The sequence below is a fragment of the Oncorhynchus nerka genome, linkage group LG21 (genome assembly GCF_034236695.1).
Source record: "Oncorhynchus nerka isolate Pitt River linkage group LG21, Oner_Uvic_2.0, whole genome shotgun sequence".
Lineage (NCBI taxonomy): Eukaryota > Metazoa > Chordata > Actinopteri > Salmoniformes > Salmonidae > Oncorhynchus > Oncorhynchus nerka.
In genome coordinates, this window is record NC_088416.1 from 20,302,296 (window position 1) to 20,322,725 (window position 20,430).

The 20,430-nt window shown below is 47.4% G+C and overlaps 1 protein-coding gene across 1 annotated transcript in view; it reads right to left on the minus strand.

The window, feature by feature from the left end:
* LOC115104043 (collagen alpha-1(I) chain-like) overlaps nt 1-20,214 on the minus strand; it is a 21,129-nt gene extending 915 nt beyond the window's left edge. The window contains 48 exon segments of the mRNA XM_029625201.2: nt 1-395; nt 802-1,044; nt 1,178-1,368; nt 1,599-1,881; nt 1,987-2,094; nt 2,233-2,286; nt 2,569-2,676; nt 2,794-2,847; nt 3,113-3,220; nt 3,404-3,565; nt 3,876-3,983; nt 4,180-4,341; nt 4,691-4,744; nt 4,880-4,933; nt 5,170-5,277; nt 5,545-5,598; nt 5,932-6,093; nt 6,313-6,519; nt 6,757-6,801; nt 7,020-7,073; nt 7,189-7,242; nt 7,525-7,632; nt 7,986-8,084; nt 8,218-8,271; nt 8,494-8,592; nt 8,750-8,803; nt 9,517-9,540; nt 9,542-9,625; nt 9,823-9,876; nt 10,022-10,120; nt 10,271-10,315; nt 10,441-10,539; nt 11,050-11,103; nt 11,248-11,292; nt 11,885-11,938; nt 12,092-12,136; nt 12,239-12,292; nt 12,516-12,569; nt 12,756-12,809; nt 12,978-13,031; nt 13,547-13,600; nt 14,083-14,127; nt 14,664-14,735; nt 15,415-15,507; nt 16,665-16,700; nt 16,961-16,983; nt 17,503-17,694; nt 19,999-20,214. The exon segment at nt 1-395 is cut by the window's left edge and continues 915 nt beyond it. Of these exon segments, the coding sequence (XP_029481061.2) occupies nt 249-395; nt 802-1,044; nt 1,178-1,368; nt 1,599-1,881; nt 1,987-2,094; nt 2,233-2,286; nt 2,569-2,676; nt 2,794-2,847; nt 3,113-3,220; nt 3,404-3,565; nt 3,876-3,983; nt 4,180-4,341; nt 4,691-4,744; nt 4,880-4,933; nt 5,170-5,277; nt 5,545-5,598; nt 5,932-6,093; nt 6,313-6,519; nt 6,757-6,801; nt 7,020-7,073; nt 7,189-7,242; nt 7,525-7,632; nt 7,986-8,084; nt 8,218-8,271; nt 8,494-8,592; nt 8,750-8,803; nt 9,517-9,540; nt 9,542-9,625; nt 9,823-9,876; nt 10,022-10,120; nt 10,271-10,315; nt 10,441-10,539; nt 11,050-11,103; nt 11,248-11,292; nt 11,885-11,938; nt 12,092-12,136; nt 12,239-12,292; nt 12,516-12,569; nt 12,756-12,809; nt 12,978-13,031; nt 13,547-13,600; nt 14,083-14,127; nt 14,664-14,735; nt 15,415-15,507; nt 16,665-16,700; nt 16,961-16,983; nt 17,503-17,694; nt 19,999-20,080 (4,350 nt within the window). The 5' untranslated portion in view covers nt 20,081-20,214 and the 3' untranslated portion in view covers nt 1-248.
* Nucleotides 20,215-20,430: the final 216 nt, after the last annotated feature.

Sequence of the window (20,430 nt, forward strand, 5' to 3'; positions counted from 1 at the left end):
TTTTTGCCAGTAAAACCATTGAGTCTTCTAAAGTGTCCTCGGTGTTGATGGTGGTGGTAATAGTGGTCCCAAAAAAGCTTGATGACACACAACCACTGTCTTCAGAAGTGCAGTTTTTAAGCAAGTGGACCATTTGAACAGCCAAATGAAACTAGTTTTTTTTTAAATGCATAGAAAAAAGGTTGAGAGGGATGACTGCTAGAAAAAAAAAAACATACACAAACAATTTCAAGTCCAGATTTCTTTTTTTACAAGAAGCAGACTGGGCCAACTTCAATGCCAAATTCCTGATTGGGTGCACCAACGTCCATAGGAGCGATGTCAATAATAGGCAGACGGGATGTTTTCGTTGTCTTGTAGTCGATGACTGTCTTGCCCCATGCACCGGTGTGCGACTGTGATGAGAAAACGAGATGAAAACGGCACAATCAGAATCCATAGGTTGCATTTCCTGATCAATTGAAATCATTCCCTGCCCTCCCATGTACCCTTTCAAAAGATGGCTCCTGGAAATACAGAGTTATGAGGAATAACATCTCAGATACTATCACAAAGCCCCTCACATTAATCCCTCATCTGCTTGTCCTATACCAACACCATAATCCCAAAAGCCCTTTACAATTTCACCTTAACAAGATTACTGCTGCTCATACCCACAGTTTTACATCAACTACCTCTTCAAGAGGAGAGAATTCTCTCTTGAACCATTCCCGAGAGGAAGGATTCTTTCTAGAGAAGTTCCTGAGCGGACGCTGGCTAAGATATTCTCTGCTGTGTGTAACAGGAGGAAGGAGGACTCACCGTGCAGCCGTCCTCGGTGACGCTGTATGTGAAGCGGCTGTTGCCCTCGGCTCTGATCTCGATCTCGTTGGAGCCCTGGAGCAGCAGGGACTTCTTCAGGTTGCCGGACTGCTGGTCCATGTAGGCGATGCTGTTCTTGCAGTGGTATGTGATGTTCTGGCTGGCCTCAGTGGCCATAAGGCGCAGGAAGGTCAGCTGGATGTTAACATCCTGAGCGCTGGAACCCTCGCTGCCATACTCGAACTGTAGGGGAGAGGTGAAAGAGATGGAGTTAGCATGGTTTGGAGTTAGCGTCAAGGACTCATCATCCCAGAGAATGGTGCGATTATGGCCCTCTTTTCTCAACAAGCCCAGTTTGTGGATCCGAGGTTCTCACCTGGAAGCCATCGGTCATTGCCTCGCCGAACCAGACGTGCTTCTTCTCCTTGATGTTCTTGCTGGTGTACCAGCTCTTCTTGGGGATTTCTGCCTCGGTGGGGTAGACGCAGGTCTCGCCGGTCTCCATGTTGCAGTAAACCTTGATGGCGTCCTGGGTGCAGCCCTGGTCGGGGTCGATCCAGTACTCGCCTACATGGAGGAGAGTGGATCGCGTCAAGAACATCCAATGTGATTGTTGTTGTTAAGAGACTACACGGACAGCAAGACTCACCAGAAACTCAAAGAGCATGTGTCTACTGAAGACGTCTTTACACCCTATGCTAAAGCGTGACAGAACCAATCCAGCTTTCCTCAAAGCCAAGCAATTTCTTGACTAACAGGAGCGAGCAACTGTAGTCAAGAGTGGGTCTATGACTCACCGCTCTTCCAGTCGGGGTGGCACATCTTCAGGTCTCTGCAGGTGCGGGCGGGGTTCTTCTTGGTGCCCTCGGGAGAGCGGATGTTCTCAATCTGCTGGCTCAGGCTCTTGAGAGTGGTGTCAACCTCCAGGTCGCGGTCACGCATCACGTTGGCGTCATCGGCGCGGAAGTGACGGAAGGGATCGGGGGCCTTCTCCTGAGCGGGCTGAGCAATGAAGCCCATGTCGAATCCACCGCCGGGAGGTCCGGGGGGGCCAGGGGGACCGGGAGGGCCAGGGGGTCCCTATATGTGGAGGAAGCAAAGGCCAACCAAGATAGGATGTAAAGAAGAATAAGAGGAGTACAAGGATCAAAATATATGGATTTTGAAGTGGTTGATGTGACTTACAGAGGGTCCCATCTCTCCAGAGCGACCACGGGGTCCGGGAGGTCCGATGGGGCCGGGCAGACCGCTCATACCATCCTTACCGGCGGCACCAGAAGATCCAGAAGGTCCCTAGTGTAGGGAGAGCCATAGCTTAATACGACAGTGTGGACTATCCACGTCATGTTGTCACCAGAGAAGTGATCCACAGTCGGAACGTTGCTGTGCTGATAGTTGTGTGACCGCTGTCGTAATGTGGGTCATACTCACTCTAGGTCCAGCGGGGCCAGAGGCTCCAGCAGGTCCTGACTCTCCAGATGGTCCCTATGGGCAGAAACAATAGATTTAGGTGCCTGTTATATCAAACAACAATATTACAGGGAGAAGGTTGATTTCCCCCCCACCCCACCCACCCACTTGCTAGGTTTTGTGATATCTTGGCTTCATGCAGAAATATCTCTTCCCCTGTGCCTTTTGCGGGCATTTCTGAATCTAGCCATTTATGGTGTACTGCATGAGGATAAAGGGTAGCCATTTCCCTTGTTTCTGCTTGAGTCACTTGTGTGTCGTTATTATTGTCAATTTGTAATCAGCAGGGGTACTCACAGAGGGGCCAGAGGGTCCCTGCATGCCAGTGAATCCTCTATGTCCCTTCATGCCTCTCTCTCCAGCCTCGCCAGCCTCTCCCTTGTCTCCACGAGCTCCAGCGGGTCCCTGGGTGAGAAAAGGACAGGTGTGTTCAGTATACCCTTTCCTCAGACTCAGAGTGGAAGAGCGGATATTGTGTCCCTCGTGATGGTTTTATGAGTCTGTGATGGAGTATACACGTACTGATGAGCCACGGGGACCAGCAGGGCCAGCAATACCAGCGGGGCCAGCAGGACCCTGAAGGAGAGAGAGAAAGAGATTATGACAATCAATTCCATTGATAATCCCAACTGGCATGTCATATGCTGTATTCTAACAGCACTACAAACAAAGCCCTCAACCCCTTCTACAGCCTTAACTAGTTTGCAATAGGCGGCCATTTTGAGGCTACAACAGTTTAACATGCAGTAAGGTCTCTGAACATTATCAAGTCTGAATTGCCGCCCAGTTATATATTCCTCGTCAGTCTAATGGAGTAATGGTGGAGGATCTGGACACTTACAGACTCTCCACGGTCACCAGACTTTCCAGCAGGGCCAACGGGTCCAGGGGCACCAGGGGGTCCGGGGGCACCGGAAGCACCAGCGGAACCAGACTCACCGCGCTCTCCCTATAGGCAGGACAAAGAGGAACAGAGACGGGCCAAGAGAAGATCAACCTCCTGGACATGATCCCAATACATTACAGTATGTGATGCCTATTTCAGCCATGCAAGTAGTCGTGTAAACAGGCTGGTTCCCAAAGTGAAGGGTTGAATCTGTCTTGAGGACATGTGTATGAGCAGAGCTCTCACCTTGGGTCCAGCAGCACCATCGCGACCAGAAGATCCCTCGTTACCAGGAGTTCCCTCGCGACCAGACTCACCAGGTGCTCCAGCCAGTCCAGGGGGTCCCATGGGTCCGGGGGGTCCACGCTCACCAGAGGGGCCACCAGGTCCCTGCTTGCCAGGCTCTCCCTAAAGCAGGAAAACAGGGTTAGAGAACAGGGTTAGATCTCAACCACAACACGAGAGTAACCACGACTGAAGTAGAGCAATGGCGACTCAACTGTATGAATAAGCTACTGCAAGAGCGTTGCACTTGTCGGCCTCCATCTTGGCAGAGATAGCACAGAGGGCCTTTAGCATCATTGCGGCAGGCTTGTAGACTATCCAATCACTGCCTTATTGAAAAACTAGGGATCTCCACCATGAACTTGGGTCTCCTCTGCGAAAGCCTAACGGCATTTAACATGAAGTTCTACAACTAGCTCTCTACGTCACTGACCAGTTGTCCGGCGAGGCCGGGGAAACCGCGTTCGCCTCTCTGTCCGGGCAGACCAACAATACCACGCTGTCCACCAATACCCTGAGGTCCGGGAGTTCCAGAGGGTCCCTGTAGGAGAGAAAGAGAGAATAGGTCATCGAGGCGTCCCTTTTCTAAAGCGTCAGATCTATACTCCAGCGGCGTGTGTTACAGGTGTACTCCAAAAGGAGTATTCGTATTGTTCTGGCTTGTCAGTGTAGCGGTCAGAGTGTTACTTTGTTAGGGTGACGGTGACGGCCCTTCCCCCCAAAAAAGGGATACTTACATTGGGACCATCTCCACCAGGCTGTCCCTTCTCTCCCTGGGCACCAGGGGGTCCGGCAGCGCCGAGCTCACCAGGACGACCGGCGGGGCCAGTCTCACCACGGTTACCCTTCTGTCCTTCCTTTCCACCAGGTCCTGGGGGTCCGGGGGGTCCGTTGTTGCCCTGAAAGAAAGAGGAGTGGATGGTTGAGTATGAGATGCGGCCCGAAGTTGACCGAATACACCAGTATCAATGGCTGTTATCAATGACCGTATTGTGATCAGCTACATGCTAAGCTAACGCCTAGCTAGATGCTTGTTGTGTCTTGGGTTGGTTGCACAATAAAAGTTGTCTTGATAGTTGTGCTGTTGTATTGTGGGATTGCTGTTTTAAGCTGTCATCGAGCCGTTCGCTTGCTTAGTGTTAGCCTATGGTTGAATCTGGAACCTATGGCCACAGCCAAGGTATTGACTGGCATACTGATGGAGGATGGGCATGGTTCAGTGTGAATGGTGGAGAAAGAAGTACTTACAGATGGGCCAGGAGGTCCAACTCTACCAGCAGCACCGGGGAAACCAGTGGCACCCTACGGAGAGAAAAGAGAGGCACTGGTCAACCTAGTTGTATCAGATTGGGAAGCATGATACTACTTTACAAATGCCATCTTTTACAGTCAGACAGATGAGAGGATGCTGGGAGGATAAGATACAAAGCTACTTACAGGGGGACCAGCAGCACCACGGGCGCCCTTAGCTCCGGTGTTTCCAGCGGGACCCTGTGTGGATACAGCAGTGCTTCAGTCCGTAAGCAAGAGCAACACAAACACCTCTGTAATACGATGTACTACAGCGACGTACAGTCATGCATGCACACATTTTACATATGGGTCATCCCGGGAATCGAAACCCACTAGCCTGGCATTGCAACTGCCATGCTCTACCAATTGAGCTACAGAGGACCATTTAAGATGGTCCAGGGTGGGTACCCAGTGGTCAGTCCCACGTGTTATACCTGAGGTCCAGGGGCTCCTGTAGGTCCAGCGGGTCCCTGAGCACCACCGTCACCCTTGGCACCGTTATCTCCAGCCTCTCCCTTAGCACCAGGCTGACCGTCACCACCCTGAAGGAGAAGAAGTAATTGAGTGAATGCGGAGCAGATTAGTGTGGCGGTTCATCTAGACTGGCTGCTATGGTAAGAGAAGCCCGTCTCATTTAATGCCAATGAAATCTATTTAGAATCGCCATAGTGTGCAAGATGTTGCGAGTCGTCATCTTGATTGACACCCACCGTCCGTTTGAATTGGCAACTGATTTCTGTGTGAATTGAGAACAATTTCTGTGTGAATTGAGGACAGGTAAAGAGGTGTGTGTGTGTGTGTGTACTTACAGGAGGCCCAGCGAATCCAGCGGGTCCAGGGGCGCCAGACTCACCGCGCTCACCCTGGGAGAGGAGAAGGTTAGGGTTAGTCAGGTCAGGGGTGTGTTAAAGGTCGGGGACAAGCATCATATGAGTGTGGGTCAGTTCTCTCTTCTATACACCTTTCATTTCTACTTAAGTTTCATTCTTTATTGCTCATTTTGGTGCTTGGTAAGTTCCGGGCACCATTTAAGCTTTTCTTCGTGCATTGTGGTGACGTGGTCTCTATTTGAAGCTTCAAGACTGACTCCCATAGAGAGAGGCCTGTGGCGTGGATGCATGGGGAGCTATTTTATTTAGGTATTTTTGTGTCATGTCTGTGGCGAGGTGGGAACCGGGTGGGACGGAGGTACTCACAGGTGCACCACGGGCACCAGAAGGTCCACCAGGTCCAGGAGCGCCAGTCTCTCCCTTGTCACCAGGAGATCCAGCAGGGCCGTTGGGTCCAATGGGGCCAGTCATACCACGGACGCCATCCTTACCACCGGCGCCCTCAGCACCCTTGACTCCTTGGTCACCCTGTCGACACAAGAGCAGCTGAATTAGTACTGTAAGCTGTGGGTTATGCAGATACAGAGACGGAGGAGAGCTTTTTCTGGACTCAGTCAAGTCCACTGTTAATGCAAGTGGGAGTTTGGATGGATCGGAGTGCCACAGAAGTATGAAGTCGAGGCCCACTGATGAACATGCATTTGGGCATGGAGGATGATAAGTGAAGGGTGGGACACCGGTACTCACTCTGTCTCCCTTCAGGCCTGGCAGACCACCAGCACCACGCTCTCCGGGCATTCCCTGCAGGCCAGGGGGTCCTTGGCCACCGGGGGCGCCTGCGGCACCAGCCTCTCCCTTACCACCATCGTTACCAGCAGAGCCTGGAGAGCCACGGGCACCAGCGGGTCCAGATGGGCCAGGGGCACCACGCTCACCGGGGAAACCTCTGTCACCCTGGGGTACGGAGAGAAGAGAGGGCATCAGCTTTGGTTCTGGAGCATCACGTGTATACAAGGTGAAGGATGTCATCGATGCCAATGCTAATGTCTTTAGCCTGGGTCAGCTGGGTGCTAGTCTGTTGCTGCTTCAGCTGTTAGCCGTTGCCTTGCTTGGCTAAGTCGCTAGGCCACAGTGTAGCTGTAGCAGTCCATCACCCAGGAAGTGATGCCATTATTATTCTGGGATACTCACTCTGGATCCAGCGGCACCAGGGGCACCACCCTCACCGGGAAGACCCTAGAGAGAGAGAGAGAGAGAGAGCGAGAGAGAGAGAGAAGATATTAGAGACTACGACTAGAGATTTGAAATCTGCATTTGTGATGCTCAATGTTCAGCTGCGTCAAGTCCCAAATCTTGACAGGAAGTCAAGTGTCATGTAGTGATGAGTAGCAAGGACAAGGCGTGGGGCAGCGAGTGACTACACCAAAGGTGCTGCAGTCCTGTAGTATTCTTACCTGCTCTCCGGGCTTTCCAGTCTCACCAATAGCGCCTTGGGGTCCTGGCAGTCCCTGTTATACAAAGAGACAAGTGAGAGACAGGTGAGGCAAGGGTCAGAGGTCCTGAAGTAGAAGGAGGTCTGCGATTGGTCAGGTGCTGCTCATTTCCCATAGTTCAGTGCTGTACCTGGAATCCAGGGGGGCCACCGGCTCCCTGCTCGCCTCGTTCTCCAGAAGGTCCCTGAGGAGGAGAAGAGTCGGTTAGGAAAATCAGTGTGACCGGCATAATGGTGGGTGCTACACCTTGGTTGTGATGGGGTTACCCCCATATCATGTAAGGAAACACAAACTGAGTGGTTTTGCAGTCTCCTAGGAGATTCCATGCTGGCTTGTATTAGTGGTAGTGTTTGTTTGTGTGCAAGTGTGACACAGCGCGGGTAATGCTGAAGAATGTTGTCCTCAAAGCTTTGGGGAGAATGGGAGTGAAGCATTGTGGGATGCTGGAGAGTGGAAGTGTACTTACGGCAACACCGGGAGCACCAGGAGCACCAACATCACCATCCTTGCCGGGAGCACCAACAGCACCACCGGGTCCCATGACTCCTCTCTCACCAGGCTTGCCACCCTCACCCTACAGGGGAAGACAAATACCCATTAGCTCATTTCCCATCAGACAGCAATTCTGTATACTAAAACCTAGGTATTAGGCTATGGACACCTATGTCATACATTGTAGTGAAGGCTGATGAGGTGAGAACGGCTCATAGGAATGGCTGGAATGGAGTCAATGGAATGGTATAAACCACATATGTTTGATACCATTCCATTGACTCCATTCCACCGCCATTATTATAAGCCTTCCTCCCCTCAACAGCCTCCACTGTATACATTGGGTTACCTCTCAATTTCAGATCTCATTTCTCGAATTAGCCCGTAAATTATTGTGCCCGAATAAGATCAGCATGAGAGAGAAGGGTTACTCACTGCGGCTCCCTTAGGTCCGGGGAATCCCATGACTCCGGGCTGGCCTCTGGCTCCAACGGGGCCGGGAGGTCCGGGGCGACCATCTTGACCACCGGCACCCTGTCACAGGAGAGGGCAGAGAGTCAGTGACCACAGTGATAATCGGTGGAAGTAGCCATAGGTCATCAGTGTCTTTCAGTGTCGTTGAATTGGTGTCGTGAGGGTCAGATGAATCTGTAGCTGAGGAACTTACAGAGGGGCCAGTCTTGCCATCGGGACCGGGGCTGCCAGGGCTACCAGTCATACCCTAGAGATGGGGGGGGGGGGCAAAGGTGAGAGGGCAAAGGTCAGGCACATAACAACCGTAACATAAGCACATAACATAGGCAGCATACACATCTTGTCATATTAACATGAATATATTGGTTTCATGTTTATAGTATATATTAGTCGTTGAATAGTTATCCAACAATGATAAAGTATAACGAAAAGGTCCTGTGATCTGAGACCGGTCCCCTGTCTAACTCACCTTGGATCCAGGCATACCAGGCTCGCCGTTGCGGCCAGGCTCACCAGTGTTACCCTTAGCTCCAGCAACTCCGGCACCACCACGCTCACCAGGGCCACCCTATTATGGAGGGAGAGAGAGAGATGGAAAGAGAAGGGTGGAGAGAGGAGTTTGCTATACTTAGCTATTGGCCATAGCATGTAGCAACGTTTGGAGGTGAACTGTGGTATATACATTTGAACATGTGTGTATGTTCCAGGTATATGTGTGTAGTCACCTTGGGGCCAGAAGCTCCATCAGAACCAGGGAAACCACGGCTACCAGGGGCACCCTGTAGGGGGCGACAAACACAACACAGGTCAATACCACAACACTGTCTGTCACTCCGTCAGTACGACAACATTCCTGCTACCTCAGTACCATAACACAGCCATTCAGTAACATTACATCACTGCTCAGCAATCACAGCCCTCTGGTGGCCAAATTAGGTTATGAGCTAGCTATTGGTTCCAAAAAGAGATAAGTCAATGTGATTATTTATGTGATGGAATAGTGGTATAGATATCATCATTGTGTATGCATGTGCCAATACTAGCTGTACTGTGAGGAAGTAAGCAATGTATAAAAATACTAAATGCCCAAGTTCTTGTATAGCACTCTCCTACTGACCCAGTTCCTATAGTTGATTTAAAGCATTATATTGGATGGTTCAAATCATATCATTTTGATGGGTATGAGGCAGTAACGCAATGGTGGTTCTTCGGAATAGGAAGACAGTGGAGCAAGAGTATTGTAGATTTGGAGGACTACAACACAGTTTAGTGAGCCGGGGGGGGGGGTGCTATTCTAAAAGTAGGAGATAGAAAGACAGTGAAAAGGAGATATTGGTCAACAGATGCTAACACCGGGCTAGTTCCGTTATTATAGCATACCTTCCTCCTCTCTCTCTCCTAACGAGAAGGGGAAGAGGGGGGGCGCCTACGTGTAAAGGACAGGAGAACAGTATGATGAAGAGGGGACACTGTGACTATCTGGGTTACTTACGCGCTCGCCAGGGGGCTCCACGGGCACCAGCACCACCGGGCTCACCACGGCCTCCTCGCTTGCCTTCCTCACCAGCAGGGCCGGCGGGTCCCTGGACTCCAGCGGGGCCCTGGGTAATGGAGAAGAAACAGGATGAAGGTCAGAGAAATGGAGGGTGGCAAGGCATTGTGCTGAGATGTGGATCAGTACAGTGGTAGAGTTCAAACACATACGGACTGCTGACTGAGCATGTGCGGACAGAGTACGTGCTATGGGTGACTTGGTGGATCGTATTTGACCAAAGAGGAAGTAAAAAGGTGTACTTACAGACTCTCCCTTAGCACCAGCCTCTCCTTTGGCTCCATTAGCACCAACCTCACCCTAGGTTGAAGAAATCAGAATCCACACTCAATGGTCTGTGCATTCTGACCAAGTTATAACATCAATATAAATTAAGATAACATATATTTATTTTACATTTTTTGTACAATATCTAGTGATGGAAGTCAGAGAGAGCTGGACTTACAGTGTTACCCTTGGGTCCGGGAGCTCCACCAGCACCCTGGGGTCCGGGGGGTCCACGGGGTCCAGGGAAGCCAGGAGCACCAGCAATACCAGAAGAACCCTGGAGGAGGCAACAGAGAGACAATCATTATACTTCCTGGATTCATCATCACTGAGTGACCAGTCAGTGACAACAATATTGGCAAATAGACAAGCCAATGACAACTAAAATGGCTAGTTCAGTGAGGAATGGGGGGAGGTGTCTACTTACAGGGGCACCCTTGGTACCGGGGTTTCCGTCAGCACCGTTGTTTCCCTACAAGAGATACAAACCAACGGGTTAGCGGGGAACGTCTCTCACAGGGACAACAAATGTAACTTAAAGTCTCCAACGAGGCCCAGAGGTGTATTTCACTAGAGGTTTCTAGAGCTGAGACTCACAGCGAGGCCAGCAGCGCCAGCGGGTCCGGGGTTACCAGCCTCTCCACGGGATCCCTGGGGTCCCTCGCCACCACGAGCTCCCTGGGCACCAACCTCTCCCTGTTGGGGTGAAGATAGGTCAGGGCAAGAACCTGGAACTAATATTGTACTAGTACTACTCTAAGTGCTACCCTACACAAGTACTACTCTAGTAGTACTACTGCTACCAAGTTAAGTACTACTGTACTAGTACTGTACTACCCTACTCCCTAGTGTTAGTACTGTACTATGCTGCCATTCAATTAAATTATGTCCACATCATGACCCCATATAAATCAATGTGACCTCTGACCCCACATGACCCCTGTAGGGGTCATCCTTCAGATAAGCACCAACCCAACAGCTGTTCTATTAAAGAAAGAGGATGATTCGTCACTTGGGGCCGATGTAGTTAGCCACCTTTTTTTTGTGCTAGAATGGATGTAATGTATGTTTTTATCTCATCTACCTCTCCAAATACTGCCCCCTGGGAAAGAGCTAGAGGTGAGGGTAGAGGGTGGAGGATAGACAGTAAGAAGGTAGGAGGTATACAGGTGTGTGAACACGGATAGGTGCAAGTTGACATCTTACCTTTGCTCCAGGGCCACCGGGGAAACCAGGGGCACCAGCGGGGCCAGTGGGGCCCTAGAATACGAGAAAACACGAGAGAGAGGAATGAGTTACAGTCTAAATGATGAATACTGCATAAGTGTGCTTGTGTACCAATATGTTTCTGTTGATGGTTGTGTACTGTTTATGTGTGAATAGATAGCTGCCGTCAGTACTTACAGGAGGACCAGCAGCACCAGCAGCACCATCGTTACCACGAGCACCCTGCAGGAGAGAAAGATACAAAGAGAGAGAGAGGCACAACAGGGTCAGATGCAACTAGCCATCACCCCTTCAGGGTCCAATTCCAATATGGCTGAACTATAAACATCAATTGTAAACGAGCAAAATGGCTGACCCTTCAATGTCAGAATCCAACATGACACTGTAAAACTAAATAACTGACACACTGAGTTGTAAGAAGATGTGAAATATGGCTTCCTACTGAGGCCAGTATACAAGGCTGTACAAGACTTATGTTCCACAATATAGGGCATTCAAGTAAATCAGGTTGTGAGGCCTTTTGTAGACAGAGAGTAAGAATGGTTGTTTCCAACAAATTAGCCCTGGACTGATCAGTAAACATCTGAAATATATGCAAAACGCTTGGGAGACGCGATGACCCTTGAGCTACAGGAATAGTGTCTCTCATAACTATGTTGTGATGGTGATAGTGCACCCCTTGTTTATGGTTACAGGGGGTGGTGTAAAGTACTTAAGTCAAAATACTTTAAAGTATCTTGACTTTTATTCAAGTATGACAATTGGGAACTTGTTCCACCACTGGTTCCTGGGGGTGGTTTTGGGGTTGACTTACAGCAGCTCCGTTGGGACCAGCACGGCCTCTCTCACCAGGCAGACCACGGGGTCCCTAAAAGAGAGGGACAGATATTGGCACGGTAAGTAATCATGGCTGCCATTCACATTGCTACTGTATTGCAGAATGCTAAAAATGAATGTGATTTTCTCTCTACACTCATTTTCTTGTGTAGGACTGTTGACAAAAATGGAGGGTGGGACTCACCATGGCTCCAGCGGCTCCGTTCTCCCCGGATGCACCACCCTCTCCCTGAGGAAGGACAAACGGACAGGTCAGTGAAGGGAGGTTGAGCGAGGGGAATTATGTGTGATTTCTACATTAGCAGGGGAGATGGACGAGAAGGGGCCTCACCTTGGGTCCAGCAGGGCCAGACTCTCCCTTAGCTCCGTCAAGACCGCTGAATCCCTAGAGAAGGAAGTAGAGCGAGATGGAGGACAATATTTAGAGGAGAGGAAAACAGGGCAGATTGTACTGCTGCTATTTGGGAAGTATAGGCTGATGTTGCCACCAGACACTGGTCCAAGATCAGTTTAGCGTGCATGATTAAGGTTAGGCATGGAGACGTTTAGTTGATCCTGGATCTGTTCTGGAGAGCAACCTCTACCAGTTTGGGGGTGCGGTGACTCACTCTGTGTCCCTTGATGCCGGGAAGGCCGGGGGTTCCGGGGAATCCACGAGCTCCCTGGAGAGAGAGAGAGAGGGAAAAAAGATACATGTTATCAGTGCAGTTGATGGCTTAACATTCCTTGAAGGATATGAGATGTCGCATGGTGTCTGACTATTAGGTGCTATTGCTCTTGTGACTAACGTTCTAGATTGAGTGTATGGATGGAGTATGGAGTGACATTAGAATGACATTGTGACTCACCTGTGGGCCGGAAGCTCCACGCTCACCGGGGCGACCAGGCTTGCCAGACTCACCCTGGATGGGAGTAGAGGAGGGTATGAAGGAAGGAAGGAGTGGGATGGAGAGGAGGAGACAAGGTGAGGAATAAACAATGATCCAAATCCATCCCCTTTATGAATATCTTACCCAGAAATTGTCCTAGGACATAGGTCGATTTTAATTATGGATATCTTGGTGACTTACATCATCTCCGTTCTTGCCAGGGGGACCAGCAGGACCACGGGGGCCCATGGGACCCTGTAAGAGATAAACCACTGGGTGAGAAGGCTGTGTATGTGTGTGTGTGTGCGAGAGAGAGAGATACCGTTATTGTAGAAATATTATTACAATTTGTCAGTAATGGCAATAATCTAGGATCATTTGTCATTCATCTGGAAACTTGATTACCTAATAGGTAGTTAAATCAAAATACTATTGGAAGGTGGTAATGGGGTTCTGTGTTGTGTGTGTGTGTGTGTGGGGGGGGGGACAATAACATACATTGGTGACCCTGTGACCTTAGTTGACTCCATTCCAAGCATCAGGATAGAGCAAGACCTATGCAGCAGGTAATGTGGTTTAGTAGTCTGGAGGTTGTTTGGAAGTAGTTATTTTAAGTGTATTGTATGTTGAGCAATTTTTCTGCTTTTTGGCATTATATTGCCTTGCAGAATATGGTGTAGAATTTAGCTCAAAGTGTGTGTTTATGAGGGATTCAGATACTGAGGTGGTGGTGTGTCATTTTCTGGAATATTCCGGAACGAGATACTCACAGAAGAACCAGCCTCACCAGGCTCACCAGGGGGGCCAGTGAAACCCTGAGGTCCCTATAGGGGGAGACAAAGAGATAATGTCAGACTTTGATGTTCATTCATCCCAACAAAAAAAAACATGGTTTAGTTTTTTTGACAACGGGCAATAAGTCCTGTGGGTAAAACATTCCCACGGTCATTATAGTTATCGAAGACTGAAACTGAATGTAAAAAAAAAAATCAATACAAATAGTCAACTAAGTAAAGCCAATGACAGACTAGCAGCTTACTAAAATGAAAAATTTAATGACAAGAACTTAACAGATACTAAATAGAAATGGTCAGGAACCTATCAAATTAAACCAAATTAACATACAGCCATATATGCTTAAAAAAACACACACCTACAATTAAACAACTTGAGAGCGACTTCAACTCCCATCATGCGATTCACCTAGTCATAAACGGACCTCTTTTTGACCTTTGACCCGAGGTCTTTTCCCCTACATGACAAATGTCACTTAAACAGCTAGAACACAAAGGGAAGGGATACTTACACTTGAGCCAGGAGGTCCTGGGGGACCACGGGGACCCATGGGGCCCTGTCAATCAAAAGGCAATGAAACGATCAGTAAATTATTGACCAATCACATCAGTCTTCGCATTAGAATATATCTTTGAGAAGGAGCCAACTGACCAAAGGATCAACCAAAGGTTGGGTGGCCGAGGGTTACAAGTCCTCCCAAAGTATACATTCTAATGCCCAACAGTCGCACCATGAAGAGTGATATTAGAATAGTGGCATCAGTAACCTTTGAAGACATCTACACAGTGGTAACAGGGGAATTGATGCTATTATTGAAGTGACAAAGTAGGAAGAGTCAAAGTTTATGCAGATATCTCAAACATGTAATGCGTGGTGCTAGTCGTTTATGGAATATGGAAGTACATAAGATTTTTTATGGGATAGTATTTGTTGTGACATATGGAGTACCACAGAGGCCAATTTGCAGGACTTCTGCTGAGCAAAAATCTCCCATGGCCATATTTTTTTTTGGTAGTGTCTATACACAAAACAGATACTGCGAGTCACTGATGCAACTAGGCCAACAGGCTCTGTGTCGTTTTATGCCCTTACCATGGGGCCGGGCATGGACATGCCACCGCCGCTCTTCTCATCAAAACCACCAGACATCTGAGGGGAGAAGTTCTATAGGGAGACACAAGGTAGAGATGTGTTACAGTCAGTCAGTATTGGGAATCATGAGAACAGTACAGTGATCTCGACATAGAGTATATGGATGGGCCTAACCCGGTTAGAGAATGCAAGGCACTAGGCCTGTCCATATCAATGACAGATCTGTTCATATCCATTACATATCTACAGGGTGACTACCTCTCTGGCGTTTCCTAGCTGTGTTAGGCATTACCTCCCTGTCCACTCCTGGCTGGGTGCTGTCCACCTGCCCCGGTGCTGAAATAAAGACTGCACTGCGCTCTAACCAGGATAGCTTAGCGCCACACCTCCCGTGCTCTTGCCTCTACTCTTTTGGGAGGTTTATCATTATGATTTGGAGATTTCCATTCTGAATAGAATAGCACAATAGTTCCTGTTGTATTCACTGCGCAAACACTGTATTTGGAGCCTGTCCAGACTACATGGAGATCAGTGAGGTTAAGATATGTGACATCATAAGAGGGTGTTGGTGTGTTCTCCACCCAGCTGTCAGACTTAGCCACTTCCTCCACTTTCTTTAAATCTAAGTTACTAACCCCCAACAGAATCTGCCCCTAAACTCTGATCTAGGATCAGTTTCCTCTGTACAACTCATAACCGTTTAACCATTTGACCTGGGTCAAAGCTGACTCTGGGTCAGTGCTATACTTACTCCGCCAAGACCAGGGGGTCCAGGGGGGCCTGGGGGTCCAGGAAGGCCGGGCTGGCCGGGAATACCATCGTTGCCGGGGAAACCAGCAGATCCCTGCAGTAGAGACAAGAGAGAGAAGCTGGTTAGTGATGAACTGTAGCAGTAGTCAGTGAACAGGGAAAAGGGCTTCGTTGTTATCTAAGGCATCAGTGAAGAGTGACAAGGGGAAAGCTAACATAGGGCCTAGGGTTTGGGGTGAACTCGAGGCATATAGGCCCCTAGTATAATACAAGCAAATTGATGGGTCATACCTGTAATACCTTCAGATCACTTGGACATTAGTCCAGTTATCTACCTGTCCTTCCATACATCAATCTATCTCTTTGTTCATCCAACCATATAATTATCTACCAGTCTGTTTGTCAGTCCGTCCATCCGTCCAATGGATCGGAGATGAAATGACCAGCATGGTCTCAGTTACAAGACAATCCCAAGTACCTTAAGTCATGCAGATTGGAACACCACACTGTACCCACTTCAAGTACTTGGTTAGGGCCCAACCAGTCACTGTCGCAGATATTGTGAGCACCACATTATTCTTCATTTGAAATGGAGTAGAACTATTCAAGGTAAGAAATTGTACTTCTAGTTCAATGAATGCACAATATACCTGCATATGCTGGTGGCCCAATACAAATCCACACATATCTCAAAATACTAGTCACCAAATGGGTATCTAGACAGGTTGGGCTTGGATGAAAGTAAAACATCTATACCCATTGGAAAAACATGAATTGAGATTTAAAGAAGGAAGATGGTGGTCGACTATTTAGCCAATTAGCTCCACTGGTAAACTCCAAAGACTCTGGATGTACAGGTTTATCCATTGCCTTCGATTATAATCTAACCCCATGTCAGACATTACCAACATTAAAAAACGGAATCTTCTAATAGCTAATATCTTATGGGCCAAAACTCTGCTATGAGTACTACGAGCTAGTACAACAGTCATTATGAGTGATGTGTGCAAGATGCTAGGCCTGTCCTTTAAAACTGAGACAAGAGGCACGCAAGTCCAAAAAGACACCAGAAACATAAGGGCCAAATCCTAACCTTTGGGATATAGGTGCAAACCTTTAACCTCCACACACCTCTATCAATGGAGGATTAGTGAAAGGGCTGTGACTTTTTGCACGCATCTCGTTTGTTAGGTTTTGGCCCGACAGGAAGTGAATACAAAAGCATGCTAGGAATAAGGAAGTGAAACGTACTGGCTCTCCCTTGGCTCCACGATCACCCTGGGGTCCCTATTTGACGGGGAAATAGCAGCATTAGGTTATGGTTGCACTTGAAGATGTGGTTCTTATTGTGCCGTGGCCTTACTAGTTTTGCAGTGCAAGATAAAATAGTTTTGTTGCAATGATGTATTTATAATGAATCAACAATTAAAATTAAAATAAAAAATACATGTAAAAGTACGCTTTAAACATTAACAATAATAGCAAATCTAATTATAATAGCCTTATCTAATAGTTAATAACAAGAAGGATCATAATTTCATATTTACCTCAACCTTTGGCTCCTGGAAGCCTATGGTAGCAACAGAAAAACAACAATTAGATTAAAATGTGAAATATCTGAAATAGTCTGAACAGTAAACAAATAAAACTATTTATAGGGTGCATTTCAATTGTATGTAAGGCCAATGTTATTAGATTTAGAACTAATAGGGGACGACAATGTCTGAACTAGGCCTAGTGAAAATGTACACAAACTCCCAATTTGAGACTGGGTCAAAGTTGAAAGGAAGGCCAAAGGTAGTTAGGAGGTGGCAGTGGCACCAGACTGGACATGCACATTAAATGTGCCTGAAGCACTGAATAGTATCCCATCCCATTTCGGAGGAAAAAATGACTGGTGTGATTGGAATAAAGGTTAAATCCAAGTTTATTCTTCGTTGGCCATCCATAAAATGCTGTCGAACCCCTTAAAAGTACAAGCCCAACAGTCCCTCTGAGGCCTCGAAAAACGTGTCAAAACTGATTCTGAGAGTGCCTGCGCCTGTAAGGTAAACTTCGTGAACATTGCGTCGGGATGAAATCGGCGTACCGTCGTCGGGGCAGATGGGGCAGCATTCGTCGTGGGGGATCACTGGATTGGGGCAGTCGGATGTGTCCTCGCAGATAACTTCGTCGCACATGACGGTGCCGCTATCGCACACGCAGATCTGGCATGGCTCGGGTTTCCAGACATCTCTGTCGTTGTAGAATTGACCGTCCAACGTACAGCTGCCGGCGGTGCCTGAGAAAGATGCAGAGATGAAATAGTTTAGAACGCTTGCCTTCAATGTCGACCTAGAAGGCACGGATGCCCATGTGATGACACCTTGACCAGGTGATGCATACGAAAATGTATGTACTCACCAAGTCGCTCTGGATAAGAGTGTCTGCTCAATCAGCGTTCCCTAACTCCAGTCCTTGATTACTCCCCACAGTACGCCTTTTCGTTGTAGCCCCAGACGAGCTCATCTGATTCAACTTGTCAACTAACATTAATCAAGTTCATTCATGTGAGTTTGTCAGCGGAAACAACAAAAATGGGTGCTGTCGGTGGTACTCATGGACTGGAGTTAAGAAAAGCTGCGCTAAATGACACATGTATTTGTAATGCCTTGATTGGAATGAACAACAGGGCAGAAGGCCTGGAAAAAGATTCAAGTGAAGTCTATTTCCTACATTTATGTTGACAAATGTTTTTGAAATGTAAAATAAGGGTGGGTATAATTTGTGGTACGTTCCAACAGGAATATGTTCCAAAAACGTCGTAAATAACAAGGTTGCCAAAAAACAACGTTTTCACTCAGTATTTTTATTCCGAAAAATGTCTGTCCTCACTCTGGTAGCCTATGGACAAACATGAAGAAATAAGCTACGTGGTGAGTTGATGCCTATTCGGCAGCTAGTTAGCTAAGTGAATTGATCATGCTACTTTGTATGCGTGGTCTTTTGGCATCCTGTTTTTGGAACATATTCCTGTTTTAACTTTCGACAAATTATACCCACCCGCAAAATAGTAAGCCCTGAGGGGTATACTACAAAGTAGGATCAATTAGGTACCCGGATAACTTGCCTAAAAATTCTGAAATAATGTATTGCTTTTCTGCATCATTACGAAAATTAATAAGTATTTGTTTATTTTATTAAAGTTAGATGGCTAACTAATTGATCCGGCTTTGTAGTATAATCATCAGGCTTGACTACCTCTGAAAATGTGTTTTGAGCTTGAACTAGGCCTAAAATAGCCAATATTATATTGGTGGCGAATTTGTGGTCTTCGTTTAGCCGTTGGCCCGACTACCTGTGTCCAAACCAGCAATGTTGGTCCACGGGAGTTGCTACAATTTGACTGTAGAGGGCGAAACAGTCAGTGGAAAAGGTCCACGTTGTCAATGCTGTCCTCCAAACGCTGCTGAAAACTATCGGTTTGGCAACCACCAGCGTTTATACCTCAGTGGAAAGTTTCCGAAGTCTGAATGTGTTTTCAATTATTTAAAAAAATGAAATGGAATGGTAGGGGGCGCATCGAAAACATTGAAATGTTGGTGGAGTTGCATTTCAGAACCACATGGTGGCGCTACAGGGCAGTAGAGCGAATTTGCACATCTGTACGCCCCAGATGCAACTAGAAACCCTATACTCAAGTGTAGGGTGACACCATGCAGCCAATAACTTAAAACGGATTTTATGTGGTTTGTCTAAACGTAATGCATTTAGGTTCTTATACTTTATCTCTATTTTGAATACACTTTTTGTAAGTAGCAACCTATGCCAAATAACTGAGCTTGAAACTATTCAAAGGAAGTTGCGCACGATGATGCTTTGTCCTCTCCTTCAACGTGTAGGTCACTGTATTCTTTCCACAAAAGTACAAATATAGTCTACCTGTGATGAATGACTGTATACTAGGATATATTCAATTTAGAAAAACTCGAGGTTCAAGATTACAATCGTTCAGGATTGACCCTGTTCCTTTTCTACATGGCTGACATTTAGCCTCAGGCTATGAATTATTCATCCATAACCAACTGAATAACTTTATCCTTTACTTCCAGACTGTTGAGCCATACAGGCCCATTCAATTCCACTCAAACCAATGGGCACAGAGTTGGCATGCCTTGTAGCCTCCCCCTCTATCCCTTACATGCGTTCAAATATTTCCAGCTGTTAAAATGTACCTCCAGGGCATCAAATAACGAGTGGAAGAGAAAGCCTTGGAACCTGTACCAACTCGTTCCAAAGGCACGCGCAATCAAGCGTGAGAAGGCCCACAAGCAATGATGCGCATACACTCTGCTCAAGCTGCAAGAGGTAGACTATCCTTGTGAATCCCACACAAAAAAAACAACAGTTAACCAGTCAATACACATTTACTACAGATAAAGAATAGAAATGTATCCTAATTTGCACATGAATCGGAATGGCTCAGTCATCACCAAACCTTTTTCCTATTAAAACCACCTTTCTCCTTCAACCCAGTCTTTCCATGTCAACTTCGTTAAGACAATAGATACCAGAGGCAAAGGATAGACTCAAAATTGACACTTACGATCGTCCTCGCCTTGTCCTCTTGCCAAAAGCACTGTTGCGCTGAGCAACAGCGCTAACCGAATATCCACAAAGCTGAACATGTCTAAATATTAGACATGTAGACTCTTTGAGGCGAGGGTGGAAGTTATTTTTTCCGTTAGACTCCAATCATACAAGTAGGGTCCAGTCCTCTGTATTTCCAATCCAGACCCCGCAGAAAACTCCCTACTGCCTATAGAAACTTTTTGCCCTGCCTTTTATATTCCAAACTTTTGGGGAGGTGCTGGCCACACCAGCATACTCCAGCATGCTCATGTTCATTAAAAAAAAGTCCCTCCTTCCATCAGTGGAAAGGGGGTGTCGTAGACACATTTTTCACCTTAAAGTCTCAGGAAACTTGATATTTTTTAGAAAAGGTGGAGGTTTTGTAAAAAACCATCCCCTATCCCGG